Genomic DNA, 16,525 nt, shown 5'->3' on the forward strand with positions numbered 1-16,525 from the left:
GGAGAGCAAATAAAAACAACCCCACTGTCTTTATTTAGTTAGACATTTTACAGTAGTCACTCTTATAGTAGCTGCCTTGAGTTTCTCTTTTTCTCATTGTTTTATCTATCTTTAATCACTTAGATCAATGCAATGGAAGAAATATGAAAAACCAAAAAATAGAAAAAAAGAAAAAAGGACATTTTGGCAAGATATAGTACTATGGATCCAAACCCAATACTCAGTTCAGTTCAGACATGGCATTTCTGTAACGTGGCCTTTGAACCCATACGAAACACATCAAGATGACATAGGAATCTGTCATCTGTCGGCTTTGTTTCGATTCGATTCCTTTCAAAACAAACATATGCTGAAGTCAGTGTTTGATATGTAACCGTTATCTACGCACAGGTCATTTCAGATGGAGGTAACTCAAGTTAAACGGCACAGAACATGATCCCTAAAATGTACATGAAATAAAACATCACGATAAGGATCATTTGTATCAATATGGTGTCAAAAACATTTCAGGTTCCGCAGTTGCAACTACATCATGGTGGTGGTCTTTTGAGTTCACTTTTAAGGGAGGATGCCGTCTGTGGAGTTACAACAGCGCAATGGAATTCTGTCATTTCTTCCCGTACTGCCGTCAAACACATTCAGCTGTGATGTACTGGACCCAATACTGAAGTAAAGTGTGCAAGGAATACAGTCAGTGCAAGATGTCGACATGCATCGCATTCTGGAAGCTGCGGGAGATTAAACACAAGCTGCTTTAGGAAGAAACAGACGGCGATGTCAGCGTGCACATGATGGCACGGAAGAGGATGACATAGTCCGGTTCAATCCGTGCTTGCTTTGGGTTTCATGATAATACTGAACCATGCTTCGAAAACACCGGTGGGTCAGCACGAGTGACGCCGGCGGGTCAGCAGCAGCTTTAATGGAGACAGTAAATCAAAGACAAGCCCTCAGACTTTCAGCTTATAGAAACACAAGAGGAATAGAAAGCAGAGAGTAGACGGTGAATGGACACAGCAAGCATCCTGACCCGAAGAGAGAAATGACCCACGGACAGAAGACATCCGTCACCTTACATGTTAACAGCAGAGCTGAAGAGAGTGACAGCTGTCCCACGGGAACCACACCGCGGCGTCACCTCCGTCACATTCACACACGCTCGGATAAATTCAACATTCGGCATAGGAGAGGGGGCGGGACTTCAGGATGAGGGGGCGGGATCTGTGTACACGGGTAAATAATTTACAGCAAACTACAAATGTACACACACACACACACACACACACAGTTATATATGTACATGGATTTGATTTGTCCGATCCAGGGAGTAAGAGCGTCAGTGTGTGTGTGTGTGTTGTGTTGTGTGTTTTTAGCTGTTCTTCAGCAGCAGTCTGTCTTCAGGAGAGGGGAAGCAGTGCAGTTGGCAGATGTCCGGGGCGAGCGTGCCGCATGAACGCAAGTCAACGCTCTGCAGCGACACGCAGCGACGCAACAGAGACAAACACTGATCCGTCACCTTTACACACCCTGAAACACACAAACACGCACAATGAACATCAGTCTCAGACGCTGCCTGTATAGACATCTACATCTAGTTGTTTTGATGATGTTTATTTGGATATAATCTGGTTCTCTTCCATCAAAAATAGTGGAATAGTTTACACAACACCGACTTCAACTAAAAACACAACACCTTGGTTTGGCTGTTCTTTACAAAACAACTGGATTTTGGGGGCCTGATATTGTGAAACTTTTTTGCGCTTAAGCCCCGGTTATCGGCATTGTAAACCCTGCTTTTATCCCTCCACTTCACACGGGGTTATAAAGCGCTGCTCCAAAGCATGGTAAGAACTGCATTTTGAGATATCACAAGCTGTGTACGCTCAAAGAACAATTGTTTCAATTTTTTATTTGAGGAACAAACGTCCCAAGAGGCTTAAAGGACTAGTTCAATTTCAAATGAAAATGTCATGCTTATTCACTCACCCACATGTCACACTGTGTGTTTATTTCTTCAACATAAGGGTTATGAGGAAAGCTTTCCAGGGCTCTTGACTATATAATGCACTTCAATGGGAGGCCGTTGGTTAAGGTCCAGATTTCAGTTTCATCTCATATTCAAACAACTCTACAGCACACCAGCGATGAATAAGAGAGTTCTTTAGCCAAACCAGTGCTCATTTTCCAAGAAAAATGAAACACTTTTTAAACATAAATTTATGGCTTGTGGCGCGATGCAGTCCACAACTTTCACATCACGCAATCACATTGTAAAGCTCACGCTCAAAATTACCAATAACAACAGCTCTGACAAAACTTTGCTCAAAAAACATGGTTACTACACGTTAACTATAGTAACATCATGGTAAACAGTAAGGAAATAAACAAACAAAAGTTCAATCAACATATTTAACGAAGATTATTGCTGTTTTGTTGTGCCATTGTTTGGGGTTTGTGTGGATCATGTGACATAGAGCGCTCTGCATGAGGATGTGACCCCATAACAACATGATGCGGGAGAAACTGCACCTGTCTTTACTGTAATACATACTGAAGTATATCATCCAAAAATATCAATTGGATCATTTAAATGTTACCACTTCAAGCTTTCTTTAGACATTTAGACGTTCTATGATGAGTATTCGCAGTTTTAAATCTGTTTTAATGACACATTTCAGAAAGATGCACGCGAGAGAGACGGCTGAAAGCACAGCCTGTATAGTGTCATAGTGTCAAGTACGGGCTGTGTCCCGTGTGCATGCACGGACTGAAGATTGTCTTTTGAGACCACGCGAGTACATGATGTTTTTTTATTGTGATTTGTGATTGGCATGACTTAAAATGATGTGCTTCAGAGCCAAATAGCGCATTTCAAAATTATTATTTTTTATCAGCAAATCAGCTTTTTAAATGACCAATGTGGATAATCGAAAAAATGCTTAAAATCGACGTAGATAATCAGCCACTTCCACAATCAGTCAAGTTCTACCTGATACGCACATGAACTAACCAATTTAAACAATAATCTTGCAGAAAGACATTTAACATGTCATTCAACATCAAGAGCTTTTGAACGCTCTTCATTCTCTTCACTCGTGAACACTGGGATGGAACTTCACCTTTCCAAGGTGATATCAGAGTACGTGAGGTTGTGGACAGGCTACATGGACGACCTCCGAGTAAGAGCAAGCCGTATATATTCATGTTTAAAACGATTTTTCTTGGAGAATTATCAATCGTTTAACTAGACAACACTCTTGTTCATCGACTGTTTTAGAGCCTTTGAAGCTGCGGTGAAACTGAAATTTGGGGCATTTTCCAAACGGCATTAATGTGCCCTTGAAGGGCCCTTAGTGAAGGGGACACCATTTGTAGGGGCGTTCCAATCTAAAGTGAACACCTGAATCCCTTCGCGGTGTGCACTTTCAGAAGTCTGTTAGTGAAGGGCACATGCCATTGGTCACTTCAAGTGAGTGAGTTCTGTTTGTGATCATGTGATCTTGGATTACAGGTGCTCGTGACTCATTTTGAAGCAAATATGGAGCTGTATTTAGATTGTTTTGTTACCCACAAATGTAAGTTCATTCATTTAGTTTGTTTTAACCAATTTTTGTCTGTGATGCATATGATTGGAGATTGTTATAATATAGTATAAAGTTAATAGGAAAGTTTAATACGTTTAAAAATAGTTACTTGTTTATAATAGGTTTCCTTTATCACATATTCCATTTATTAATAATAAAAAACCAATGAAATAAGACATAATTACACAATATTTAAAAAGAAGTATTAAAAGTGTTGTTTATTTTTAACAAACGAGCGCTGGATTCAGAGTGCATGTGGGGTGTTGACAAGGTAACATTTGGCCTGTCGTTCCCTTTGGGCTTCACAAGAATTTATTGCGATACCACAAAATTCAATTGAAATCAAGCTGGCTGCGATATGCAATGTGCCGATATTTTTTGAATGCGTAGCTTGTCTGAAGCACAGCTCTGGGATCAGTAGGAAATGCTGCTCGATCTAAAGAAAGTGCAGTCACTTATAATGTGGATTTGAAAAAGCAACACCCTTCAAACATGAGCATTATAAATATACTTTATTATCTTAAAAATACCTGATGAGGCTTGAGTAACAGTGTTTTAAGATATCCATAGGCATTTCTTAGATTGTGTTATGGTCTTCTTCTGCAGTGTGTTTTTGAGGTTTCCGCTCGAGAGCGCCCTCTGGCTTTCGGACGCAGCAGCACTTTCCTGTACATCACTCACAAGCTGTGCATAAATCATCTGATATTTATCGTCGGTTTATCGTGACACATGCCCTACACCCTTCAAAGAGTTGACTTCTACTGCTCAGGGTGCAGGACATATGAATGCTCACTTCCGTTGGGAAAATCCCCTTGGACCTTAATCAACAGCCCCCCCCCCCATCACATGGAGAAGATCCCTGGAAAGGTTTCCTCGAAAGCCTCAATTGTTTTCCACATGAGAATTAAACACATGGACGTCTTGTGTGTCATGTGGTTGAGTGAATTATGATGAAATCTCAATGTTATAATCAACTACTCCTTTAAAACAGCCTACTCCTTTTCTCAGTTGTGGAACAATTGACTTATTTAAAGGGACCACGCACAATTTGTATTCAGTCAGTTTGACGCTGCAGTATTTATCCAATCATGACGGTTGACACCACTGATATGCGAATAAGACTAATGTAACCCAGGGTTCAGTGATCATTTATAATTAGTGTGAAATGTGAACCAGATAACCCAGGAATCTGTGTCTACCCAGGGTTTAGAATAACCCGAGGTTAACCATTTCAATTGTGAAGAGCCCTACTGACGAAGTGCAGTGGTTTGTTGTGTACCTGACAGGTTGACGTGTGTTAGACTCTCTCGGAGCGGAGACATTGGTGATGTCAGTGTGTAGATGGTCTGATCTGTGATGTGGCAGCAATGACTCAGGTCCAGTTTGGTCAGATGAGGCAGATATCTCACTAAGAGGCGGGACACAGCGTCCGTCACCTCCAAACCAGCCAGCCTCAGCTCCGTCACATTCTGGAAACGTCCACCTCGGTTTTCTCCATGAGCTGTGAACAACACTTGCAGTCAGTTCATGTCAAACATGTCCCACCACACAGATCCATCCTTCTTAATGAAACTTTAAACCCCTTTTCATTCCTGAGGTCTCATTTTGGGGTTAAAAAACAAAAGCTTTGACACAGAGAGTGATAGAGAATGACCTGATCAACATCAATCTCTCACTACAGACACACAAAACTCTGGCTCTATACAGCGTTTACATTCCCACAGAAGAACACAAACACCTGCTACAGGACAACACAACACACAACAATATACAACTGAACCTCAAGCACTTTACTGCATACTGAACTCTACGTCATGTACACAAGCTCACCTGTATCTCCTTTCATCATGAGACATAGAGAAGCACTGAAAGACAAGAGTACTGAACGCTTTGCTGTCTGAGTCGAGACAACAAGAGAGAATTCACCTCTAAACTCTCTAGAACTCTACAGGATTACACACACCTGCACCTGATGATTGTGTACACTCACACCGTATGAGATCCCTATTTACAACTTACTGAATCATACAAGTGTAATAAAAATCCTTTAAGACACCGAACAGATGCTGCACACATCAAAGATGACAAAACACAGCTCATGATAACAAAATACACAACAAATGCTAAAACATATCAGCCAATCACACGAGAAGACACAGTAAAGCCCATAACTGATGTTTAAAAACTGCACAAAAACACATGATCTTGAACCAAAGAGCGAAGGATTATCACACGCACACATATAAGCACACACATGGATCCACACACTCATATAACCCCTCCACATACACACGCATAATTCCACACCGTACACACATGTATGAATCCACAGTGCACACATACATGTCACACCGTTTACACACACACCCATGAATCCACACCGTTCACACAAACGCATTAAATCAAACACGCACAAATCCACACACGCGTGAATTCGCACCGCAGACACGCATGAATCATCAGACACGCATGAATCCGTTTCATACACACACATGAATCATCAGACACGCATGAATCCGTTTCATACACACACATGAATCATCAGACACGCATGAATCCGTTTCATACACACACATGAATCATCAGACACGCATGAATCCGCATCATAGACACACATGAATCATCAGACACGCATGAATCCGCAGAGGTACGCATGCATGCACACACACAGCGCACACACGCATGAATCCACACCACACACACACAAGCAGGGATAGTCTTTGTGTGAAAGTGAAAGCAAAGACCTGAGCGTGTGTCATTAGAGGGCGGAGCCAGCAGTTCTTTAAGGTGCGAGTCTTTGAGATCCTCCACCCGACTGAGATCCAGGAGCCAGAGGCACGGACACACAGATTGACAGAGCGCTGAAACTGATGACCACGGACAGCCCGACACGTTCAACTCCAGCAGACCTGAGGATAGAAAACACCACTCTCTTCATCAACAAATACAGAAGTGTGTCACTTTGAGCTGTCATGACATCCGCAGGTGTGATTTACCTTGTAAACGGTTTATCAGCCACATCAGCTGCTTTTTAGAGATATTAGTGTAACCGAGGTTCAGAGATACCGGCTGTCGACGGATAATACCACTGAGCATTATGGGCGTTATGGAGCGCTGTCGACTCAAATCAATCTGTGTCCATAACTTCTTATCACAGCACCTGTAAAACAAACGCACACACACACACACACACACACACATACAGAGTCAGAGATTTCTCAAAGACACAAAGAAAAAAATCTGCTGTTTATCACACAATTCAATCGTCTGTTACACTTCACTTTACATTTAAAAACATTTGATGTAATATTACAATTAAAAACATTTCCTCTTTTATGTTACATACAATGTATATCACACACTATACCATGACAGCATGTAAACGTGGAGAAAAGAACACAATATTCAATGCATCTAAAACACTTGGCTTTGATATTTTTTTAAGTTCACTTGAATACATCTACCACAGGACCACACTACTCTTGGCCGCTTCAAGAGTATGGATGCTTGGACTCTTGGATGCTTCAACTATTTAAAATAATGTTTTGTTGTAAAACACATCTGTATAAAAAAAAGGGAATCTAAGCGATACATGTCAGTGCAGATCAATGCAGCGTTTATCAAAGTTTATTGACATACAAGTGAATCATGGTGTGCAGAGATGATGATTCTGGATCATTTACCAAACACATCCTACACCATAAGATGCTGATTTAGTGTCCTACGGTGTGTAAGAGATAACACTTGGATCATTGATGTGTAACAATCATTTGTCAAATGATGTTTATCTGTCTTTTCCAGTGAATAAGATTTAATGATGATAAAATACTTCTGAGATCAACATAAAACAGTATTACATGAATTACATAATGGTTCAATAGAAAGAAAAAAGTTTCAAACAAAGTACGCTGTTATTTTACGCGTTCTATATTCCCATAAAAAGAAGATCGCTCTAGGAATATAGGAGTGCAATATGTCTCTATATCAGAAACTCTAAGTTTTTTTAAGGAACAGGGAAAATACTTTCTTTTGACACAATTTCCAGCCCAGAATAATAGTTAAACAAACCTCCGTTACTAACTCCAAACCATCACGCCTTTTAAAGGTGGGGTAACATGCTATATCATGCATTCTTTATACTGTTAAACGTGCTAGCTTCTCATGCTTAATCTGGTCAACTTGAACCAGTTGAACGTATCACATAGTATGTCTGTGCTGGATTCACTCCACCAGGGTTCGTACAGGTTTATGAAAGGTTTTTCCAGCATGGATTCCCATTCGTAACAAGGGTTCTTAGTCCCTTATTGGACAATTCTCCCGGAAAAACATGCCCACACCTCATCCACCCAGCATTAGAACACAACCACACGTCATCCAGAGAATGAAACGCTAGCGTGAGAGAAAGAGCACGCCCATTCCTCAACCAGCCAGTGTGAGAAAGATCTGCACACCCATCAATGCCGCTTCACTCGGCTGACACAACTTCAGCTGTGTTTGTTTGCTCACTGCATTTGGGAGAAGGACGTTATATAAACGCTGGACCAGGGCTGTACAGTGCAACACACATGTGCTAAGATTAAATAACTAATGTAGCACACGTGTGATACAGTTTGGCAAGTGTGTACTGATATTTTACTAAGCTTTAGTCTGTTTTATAGTTTCCCATCTGTATTGAGTCCATATAGCCAGATGCGGGCTCACGGACGGCTCTGGCTGTTCTGCGTGTCTGAGTGAATGAGCTGCACACTTGAACGTGCTACACGCGTGACAGTCGTGGATTTGTCTGTGTCTGGAGTGTATGAGTTCAAGAACACATGAACTTCATCTTCAAAGATGCTGTGAGAGTGTGTTTCATGAGCATTTTACTGTTTGAGTGAAGCTGTTGCCAAACACACTATGAAACTCCAACGTCCTCGCTTTTAACCTCTGTAGCCCCAGAGCAATTTGCAAAAAAAGTTAAGGCACAGCCCTTGACACAAATCTCAGAAGGGACATGAAGTTACCCAACAGTACTGAGAAACACTGAGTGAATGCAAACACGCGTGAAAGCTGCAAAAAGATATTTCATCACATATTTGAACAGATTGTAAAATACATGTAACACATTAGTATGGTGTTGTTTAAACATGTATAGGCACTCGTTTTCTTTGCAATATTAAAGATCTGTAAACACTGCATTTTTTATGGTTTTGACCAGCTTGTCCTTTTGCAAATAAACGCAAATAAAAAGCAACACTTTCATTTGAAATTTGGGATAAATGTTGCCAGTAGTTCCCAAAATGAAACCGATGATTTTAAACCTATAAATGGTAAATTCAGAAATCCTGAAAATAATTTTGGAGTGATCTCTTAATTGAAGGAGGGCAATGTTCCCTCAGAAGCTGCGTGTGCGAGCGGCGCCTCAGACTCATTGAAGGTCCTGCGCAGTGTAATTTCAGGCTGCACACAAACGCTTCATATCTACAAAGTAGGCAAACGTGAACCAAGAGCACAGCAGCGATCACCTCTACATCATCTTAACAAACACTTCGATTATTATTAAAAGTATGTTTGTCTTTCAGACAGTATCTTTAAATTAAGCGTGAGTCTCTCTCTCTCTCTCCCGAACAGTTCTGAGTGCACGTGAAGGGAGAGGCGTTCCTATATTTATGAAGTTGACCGACTGTTTGAACCTGTTGACAGTTTTTAAAGATGTAATGCTCTACTTTCGACTGGCAAATGACCCCACACCCACCGCGTCTGCACTATTAACGTATAAATTATGTTTCATAATATTATTTAACTCGAATTTATGTGATGGTTTCTTTTTAACAGCAGGGTTTTTTACATTTATAATCTGATCTCATTTCATTTTCATATTTTGCTAAACTTCTTTATAATAACTGTATTTGACACACTTTCTTGAATGTACAGTGGGGGGGGGCAGCGCCAGATCTTTAAATGGGTTTACTGGGGGCCGCAAACACAAAGAGGTTTAGAACTATTGTTCTATAGTTGTGATATTATAGTAAGGCCGCCCAGCCATCATTGTGTGCATCATCATGTTTTAGATGGCATGCTATCTCACCAGCGGCTCCAGGTGCGGCAGACCCGCATGCAGACACACAGCTGCCGTTGACTGAGGTGTTGGAAGACACGAAGCCACACCTCCCTCGGCAGCACGTGCGAAGCGCCGCCGTCCAACAGCAAACAGTGCGGCTCAGGGCAGGCAGGTGGCGGACGGACCAAGTGCCGCTCCATCTGTACAGGCCTCGGAGGGGAGGGCACAGCGGCAGGACTACGCTTCACCAGCTGAGAGCGCGTGGGCCCCAAGCGGGACTGCTGAGAGCGATGCAACGGCAGCGAGCCACTGACGGGGTTCGACAGGTTCGATGTGGCACTACTGCCATTAGCAGTCCCAGAACCCACCGCTGTCGTATCCCCGCTCTTATTTGAGGGAATGTTCTGGCCTTGCCGGCTTCCGCTGCGAATCTTGCTGCCACGTACGGACTTAGCGGCTCCATGCCGGTGATTAGCCACGCTACCGCTGTTGGAATTCTCCTTCTCTTGAGTTTCTCGACCGCCCGCCCGCGTGCGGCCGTTGCGTGCCTCCTGTCCATTAGTGCGTCTGGATGAGGACACACCCTCCGACGTAAGCCCGTGTCCGCTGGGCGGTGCTTGGGTCGTTGACAGTGGCGATGATGGGGCCAGCGTGGCGGTCTTGCGAGTGCGGTCCCCTGAGCCTTCCTCATCGTCAGCTTCCGTGTCCATAACCACTTTACGCACCCTGTGGGTCGCCTCTCCCCGACGCCGCTGTGGCTGTGGCTCGTCCGTGTTGTCTTGCTCCTTTTCTGCTACGAAACTCTCACCTTCAGAGTCCTCGCTGGCACTGAAGCCCAGTTCTGCCAGACGCCGACTGCGTTCGCGGGCGCTGCTGTTGCCGTACGTGGGGGTCGGAGAGGACGGTTCGGAGGCGGCGGCAGGAGATGGTGATTCAGAGACCGATTCGGAGTCACTTTCAGAACTGGACGATGAGGAAGAGCTAGAGTCCGGCACTCGCTCAAAAAGCTGACACATGCGTTTGAAGCGTTCCAGTTTCTCACGGTGATGAGAGCGCTGGTCCAGGCTTGGAGTTAAAGATGAGGCCTGCGCTGCAGCGGAACCTCCAGAAGAACCGTGGCCTCCAGCTGAAGACGAGTTGGGCCCGTTTGCTTCAGAAGAGTCGGAGGAGTTGGGTTTCATTTTCTGCCAGAAAGAGAAGTGCTGTTGTGAGAGTCAATGGTCATTTTAAACAATTCGCCTGGAGAATATAACAATCATACCTTTTTCAGGTGCTTATCACGGGCGCCCTTGACCTGTTCGACAAAAACACAGACAGCGTGTATAAAGACAGAGGTCAGTGCTTTTAATACGATATCATTGAAGTTCATTTACTTAAGTCTTTTGCCAATTTTCATTTCAGGTTTCAGACTCTTTGCCCAGAAAAAACAGCATCAACAAACACAAAAACATTCCATGTAGAGACTTCACTTGCTGTTCCAATACTTTTGCCATGACTGTACATTCCAGAAGATCTGCGATTATGTCAAGGACAACACTTTATGTTTTTAATTCAACTCCGTTATTTCCCAGTTAAAGATAAGTGCTTGTTTTCATAGTTACATTAATGCTAAACTAAAATCTTTTTTTCTCTTACGTCATTTGATCAGAGCAATTGTAGTGACATGTCACACTTCATAATGATAACCCACCCAATCAATTCAGATTCAACGGCAGCTGGAATTCATTTGATTTAAGTGTGCACATTTCAGTTCTATGACCTTTACTTAAGTAACATTTAGGGAAATATAGTTGTTGTATATTGCATTTTGTTGACATAAAGAAGTAATAATAACGAGTACATAGTTTATTTTCAAATAAAAACTTTTTAAAATTGTAAATCGTGTGTGAAGCTCAAGCAGTCTTTTCATGTTTGTAATTGAAATAATTGGATTATTAGAAATGTTTACATTCAAAATTGAAGAGCCTGTTTTTAAATGAACTTGTACTTTTTGTTCTTTTCCTGTTGTGATTGTTCCTCATTTTTTTCGTCAGCGAAATGATTTAAATAAGAAAATATTACTCTTTTTAAAACAAGGTTTCACATGCATCACATCCGGATCTTTCTCTGAGTGCCTGGTGAATAAATGCTGTGGAGGATTTTCATTCATGTTAGCTATGGCATTCACTAATGTTAACAAACACAAACTTATCGTAAAGTGTTGACATTGTTTCTTCTGCAGAAACAAAACCAATTTTTGAAGATTAAGAAAAATATATATATTCATTAGATTTGTTGGAGAGCCACCTTATGGGCACAATCAGAACTCATTTGGTGAGCATCGCTTCCAGTGATCTGGTGTCTATAGACCAGGGGTCTCCAACCTTTTTGTAAGTGAGGACTACCTGAAGATATAAAATCATCAAGGGTGCTACTTGCTTATAAAATACTTTCAAACTTGAAACATGTGATGCATTATTTTTAGGCTCACAGGACCAAATTCTTTTTTCTTTGACATATTTTTGCACTTGAATATATAAATGCTTATAACACGTGCTAATCACACTTCATGATGATTTAGCACTCGGCCGATCCCTATAGGCACAGATTTATCAACTGTCCTGTGCATTATTGTTGATCCTGTGTTTGGCGGGCACCGTACAGAGTTCATGCGTGCACCACGTTGGAGACCACTGCTATAGACAATAGTTTTTATTCAACAAGAATGCTGGATAGATACAGATCAAAGTGGACAACACCCACAACACTTGAGCAACGGTGAAGAAAGTGTCTGACATTTTTCATGGCCAATATGCTCCCGCTGTGTGATCAAATGTGAATGTGTGTATTATAGCTATAACTTGTGTAACTGCTTTCTGATTTAAAGCTGAGCCTGACTTAAACCTTCATTCATATAGCAGCTTCATTCTTTTTCTTTCGCTCTATAATGCCACAGCACCAAGAAAACGGCACACGTTACCGGCGTCTCCACATTCCAAACAGATCCAGAAGCTCCACCGGACTGACCTTCTTTTTGGAAGCGCTCTCCTGAGGCAGATCTTTCTCTTTCTTGCGCTTATGTCCATCCTGACGAGCCGTGTCTTCCAGAGACGCCGGCTTCTTTTTACTCGGTGGCGGATCGTCGGTCAGTTTCCAGCGACTCACCTCTCCGTTGTCCATCCGTCTCTTTCCTAAACCGTCTCCCTGATCCTTGAACATAAACACACACAAGGCACTTCAACCTTTTATTTCATCTACGGCAAAGTCAAGAGGATCGTCTCAAACTGTTCTTACCTTACTGGTTTTTCCTTCCTTGTGGCACTTTGGACACTCCCAGCAGTTTGGGATCTCGTCATTAATGATGCCTTCAGATTTACCCATCTGCAGGAGACAGTTTGGTCATTTCAGGTGTGAGAGAATAAAGAGCTCAGGTGGGACATGTTCTCGCACAGAATCAAGACACACAGACCTTCAGACAGCTGGGGTGAATGATCTCATTACAGATGGTGCACTCCATCAGAGACAGACTGAACTTCTCCTCCTCAGACTCCACCGTGTCCTCCTTCCCCGCTTCACCGCACGCAAAACACACGGCTGTGTGAGGCAACACCGGCTGGAGGAGGACGACATGGTGACAGACACTTGTTACTCGCGTCTCGCCCATGCAGGGGAAAGAACTTTGACGGTTTCTTGTCATGTACGAGTGAGGTGTGTACGGCTGTATTTACCGCAGTGCACTGCCTGAGCAGACACGACTGCTTCATCCGGCCCGGTCCACCAAACTTCTTCATGTCTTTGCAGAAGTGGCACTCGCCGCACTCAGTCCGCATGCAGGCTTGACAGCGCCGGCAACGTGTCCGTCGCCGCCGCGCCCCTCCCAGCGCCTTACTGCCAGACATCCCCTCTGCATTCAACTGACAGATACACACAAGTTAGCCGTGAATACAACCAAAGAATGAACTGAAGAGACATCAGCCGCATTAAAGACCTTCTAATGGTTTTGAGAAAGGTGTAACTGGTTAGATCATGGGTTCATCAGTCTACCTGCCACAAACTAGAGACTTGGAAGCAAGCACGGGACTCTTGACTACTGAATGAACGGTTTCATTAAACACTAAATGGTCCACTGGGTCACAGGTCTGTCCAAAAGGATAGTCACAGACACGAAGAGAAAACCCATGTGTGGTGTGAACAGTAGAAAACATCATTCACCTTCTGAAAGGTACCTTACATATTATCTTCATGTCAAGGGCTGCCTGTCAATATAAACGCATGGCCAATCCTATGCAAATGTCAAACTGACTAGTATTACGGTTTTCACTCTATTCATGAGTCAGATGTCAACGTTTAGTAGTTTAGATAGCCATGTGTAGTCTGTATCACAGTTTTTCAAGCATTTTTGTTTTTTTCAAATCATGGTTTCCAGGTAAGTGCTGCTTTCAGAACTGTCACCTCCATAACGGTCCATTTCCCTTATAAACAATGTGCATAAAAATAGAAAATATAACGGCTTTATTGTGTATGAAGATCCATCCCTTTTCCGTGTTTGGGTATTATTGCTTCTGGTTTGTGCTTATTAATACACGGTAATCCTGATCTCACAAAAACATGCGTCTCTTCTTGTCACATCCATAAGGCATGTATATATCCCTTATGTTAAACAGAATACGTGTCTATAGACGGATTCTTTTCTGATGTCTGGACGCTTTCAAAAGGGGTTTAAGAAAATACGGATGATACAATATATCAGAAATAATACCAAGAAATCTATATTTCAATTTGAACATATTAGTTGATTTATAGCACAGCTCATTAGACACAATGTTAATTCTCTCTGTCATTTGTACTTAAGTGGCTCTGGATAAAAGCGTCTGCTAAATGAATTAAAGTTAATGTAATATTCAGTAACACAGTTAGTTATTTCTTCACGTGTTTGGGTGATATGAATCAAACTTTTGTTGTCATTTATATATCTACAGTGTTGTCAATCCTCCTGCCATATAACTTTACATATTAAACACACACACACCTCTCACAACACAGACTGACAGCTCTCTGTAAACACAGTTATCTCCATTAAAACACAGTTCCTGCAGTATAGATGTCACTTTCTCTTTCATTTCCATGTTATATTAGAGAAACTGTAGTAACTAAAGCATTTAGGTGGAAACCATGGTTACCGTGCATCATTATTATAAATTCTTTGTGTAGGCCTGAAATTCTACTACAGGGTGATGTACGTTAGACTGAAACACACACAAATGAGATTTAGTGTGACAGTGTGAAGCGATTGTGATGACTGTAATGATCACACATGAGCTAACACAGGCAGCTAACCTCGCGCTAACCAGCACGTTTATAACACACAGCTTTACATCTCACAGAAAAACACCAGAGAAACGAATAAACACGTGATTCACCTCACGTGAGCAAATCTCTCCTTCACACACACATTAACACAGTGTTCAGTTTACTCTCTATAATAACAGCAGTGATGAATCCAGAAGGCTAGCTTGGGTTAGCAGGTCCATTCTGATGCGATCCAGCGCTGCTGAGCAGCTTCACATCAGTCTGGTGTGTTTATAAACTTAAGCACTGCGGTGGGCTTTAGGGGGCACCTATATAAAGCTGTGCTATAACACCAATGATGTTCATGTGTAAAACACAGCACACAACATTACACAGATAAACATCACGTTACAGCATCAGCAGCTAACCGCGCACGAGCACATCACACACAGGAGAGAGAGAGAGTTCAACTCACCTTGTGTGGAGTCGCATACTCCTTGATCGAGCATTAGAATGATGTTTTCTTGTGAAAACACAATAAGAGAGAGTAAGAGAGGGGGGGAGATAGAGACAGAAAAAGATCGCTTCCTTGTTTCTGGGCTCGTCTTTCCTGCTACCAGTCTTTTTTCACGCACATGAGTGACTCCTCCAAACGCCGTTCACTAACACACCACACCATCCGTTATCACCGAACATTTATCATCGACGATCAATAACAATCTTGCGAGATGAGATAAGTTCCGATCTCTGACAATCTGTGGTGCTCTCCGGGTCCAGCCCTCAGCTCTCAACGTGCTGCTCTCACAGGCGATTCAATCCTAAAACATGAGATCAGATCTTCACATGTGTATCCAAACACTCTGTTGTCATTTAAACGCACATTGTTGCGTTCGCCTGTTATTCCCCAATGATCGCCTGGAATGAGAGAAAACAGCAGAGACGGATAAACGTGGCTTTTGTTCGTCTTTCCTATTGTGTTGCTCTGCTGAAGGTGTGTGTGTGTGTGTGTGTGTGTGTGCGTGTGTGTCATGTAAAATAACGCGTTAGGTTCCAGTCGTCACACAATACTGATGCTAAATAATCCCGACGCCAACGCGCTTCATACTGCTGCTGGAAAAAACAAATAAATAAATAAATAAATATGGTAAATATAAAAAATGGAGAGTGAAAAATAGGGACGCTCCTCCCGCTGCGTTCGTCATGGGTGAAATGCATCATGGGAAATGATGTCCACCTGTGCCCTACCCCAAAACCCAACTGACATTATAAATAAATGCTGATAAGATAAAGTGTATGGTAACGTCAAATCGCATGCTAGACAAGACTATAATGTAACACAACATATAACATAATCATTTAAATAAACAGACACGTGTAGTAAAGTCCTGTGTGTTGATTAACGTAATTTCAAAATGATTGCCGCAACACTTTTATAAAAGTCCCCCAGATGGACAAATATCGTAAAGTTCAGACTCAGAGAAGTAAATGAATGTAATTGAGGCAGAATGAAAAGAGTCAGATTGACTCAGAATAGGGTGTTATTGTGTGAGAATAACGTCTAAATGTACAGAGAACAGAGGCGCAGCTCCATTGTGTGTTTATTGTGTATGTTCTTCAGTGAATAAAGTGAGAA

At 42.2% G+C, this 16,525-nt stretch overlaps 1 protein-coding gene across 1 annotated transcript; it reads right to left on the reverse strand.

Annotated features, from left to right (window-relative positions):
* Positions 1–10: 10 nt before the first annotated feature.
* On the reverse strand, positions 11–16,341 carry zgc:158376 (uncharacterized protein LOC100101643 homolog). The gene is made up of 11 exons (XM_056740908.1): positions 15,368–16,341; positions 13,332–13,517; positions 13,073–13,216; positions 12,898–12,984; positions 12,631–12,813; positions 10,886–10,918; positions 9,652–10,808; positions 6,581–6,744; positions 6,329–6,493; positions 4,864–5,085; positions 11–1,527 (listed from the first exon to the last, which is right to left on the reverse strand). Exons 2-11 carry the CDS (start codon positions 13,500–13,502, stop codon positions 1,370–1,372), a joined length of 2,484 nt encoding a protein of 827 aa, XP_056596886.1. The 5' UTR covers positions 13,503–13,517; positions 15,368–16,341; the 3' UTR covers positions 11–1,369.
* Between the last annotated feature and the right edge of the window lie 184 nt (positions 16,342–16,525).

This window comes from Triplophysa dalaica, chromosome 25 (genome assembly GCF_015846415.1).
Source record: "Triplophysa dalaica isolate WHDGS20190420 chromosome 25, ASM1584641v1, whole genome shotgun sequence".
In the NCBI taxonomy this organism is placed as follows: domain Eukaryota; kingdom Metazoa; phylum Chordata; class Actinopteri; order Cypriniformes; family Nemacheilidae; genus Triplophysa; species Triplophysa dalaica.

Coding starts and splice junctions, on each gene's coding strand:
- zgc:158376 (XM_056740908.1), bottom strand. CDS start 13,502: ATGTCTGGCAGTAAGGCGCTGGGAGGGGCGCGGCGGCGACGGACACGT. Junction 13,217..13,331: donor TGCTCAGGCAGTGCACTGCG/GTAAATACAGCC, acceptor GTCCTCCTCCAG/CCGGTGTTGCCTCACACAGC. Junction 5,086..6,328: donor CTCTAATGACACACGCTCAG/GTCTTTGCTTTC, acceptor TGTTGTTCACAG/CTCATGGAGAAAACCGAGGT.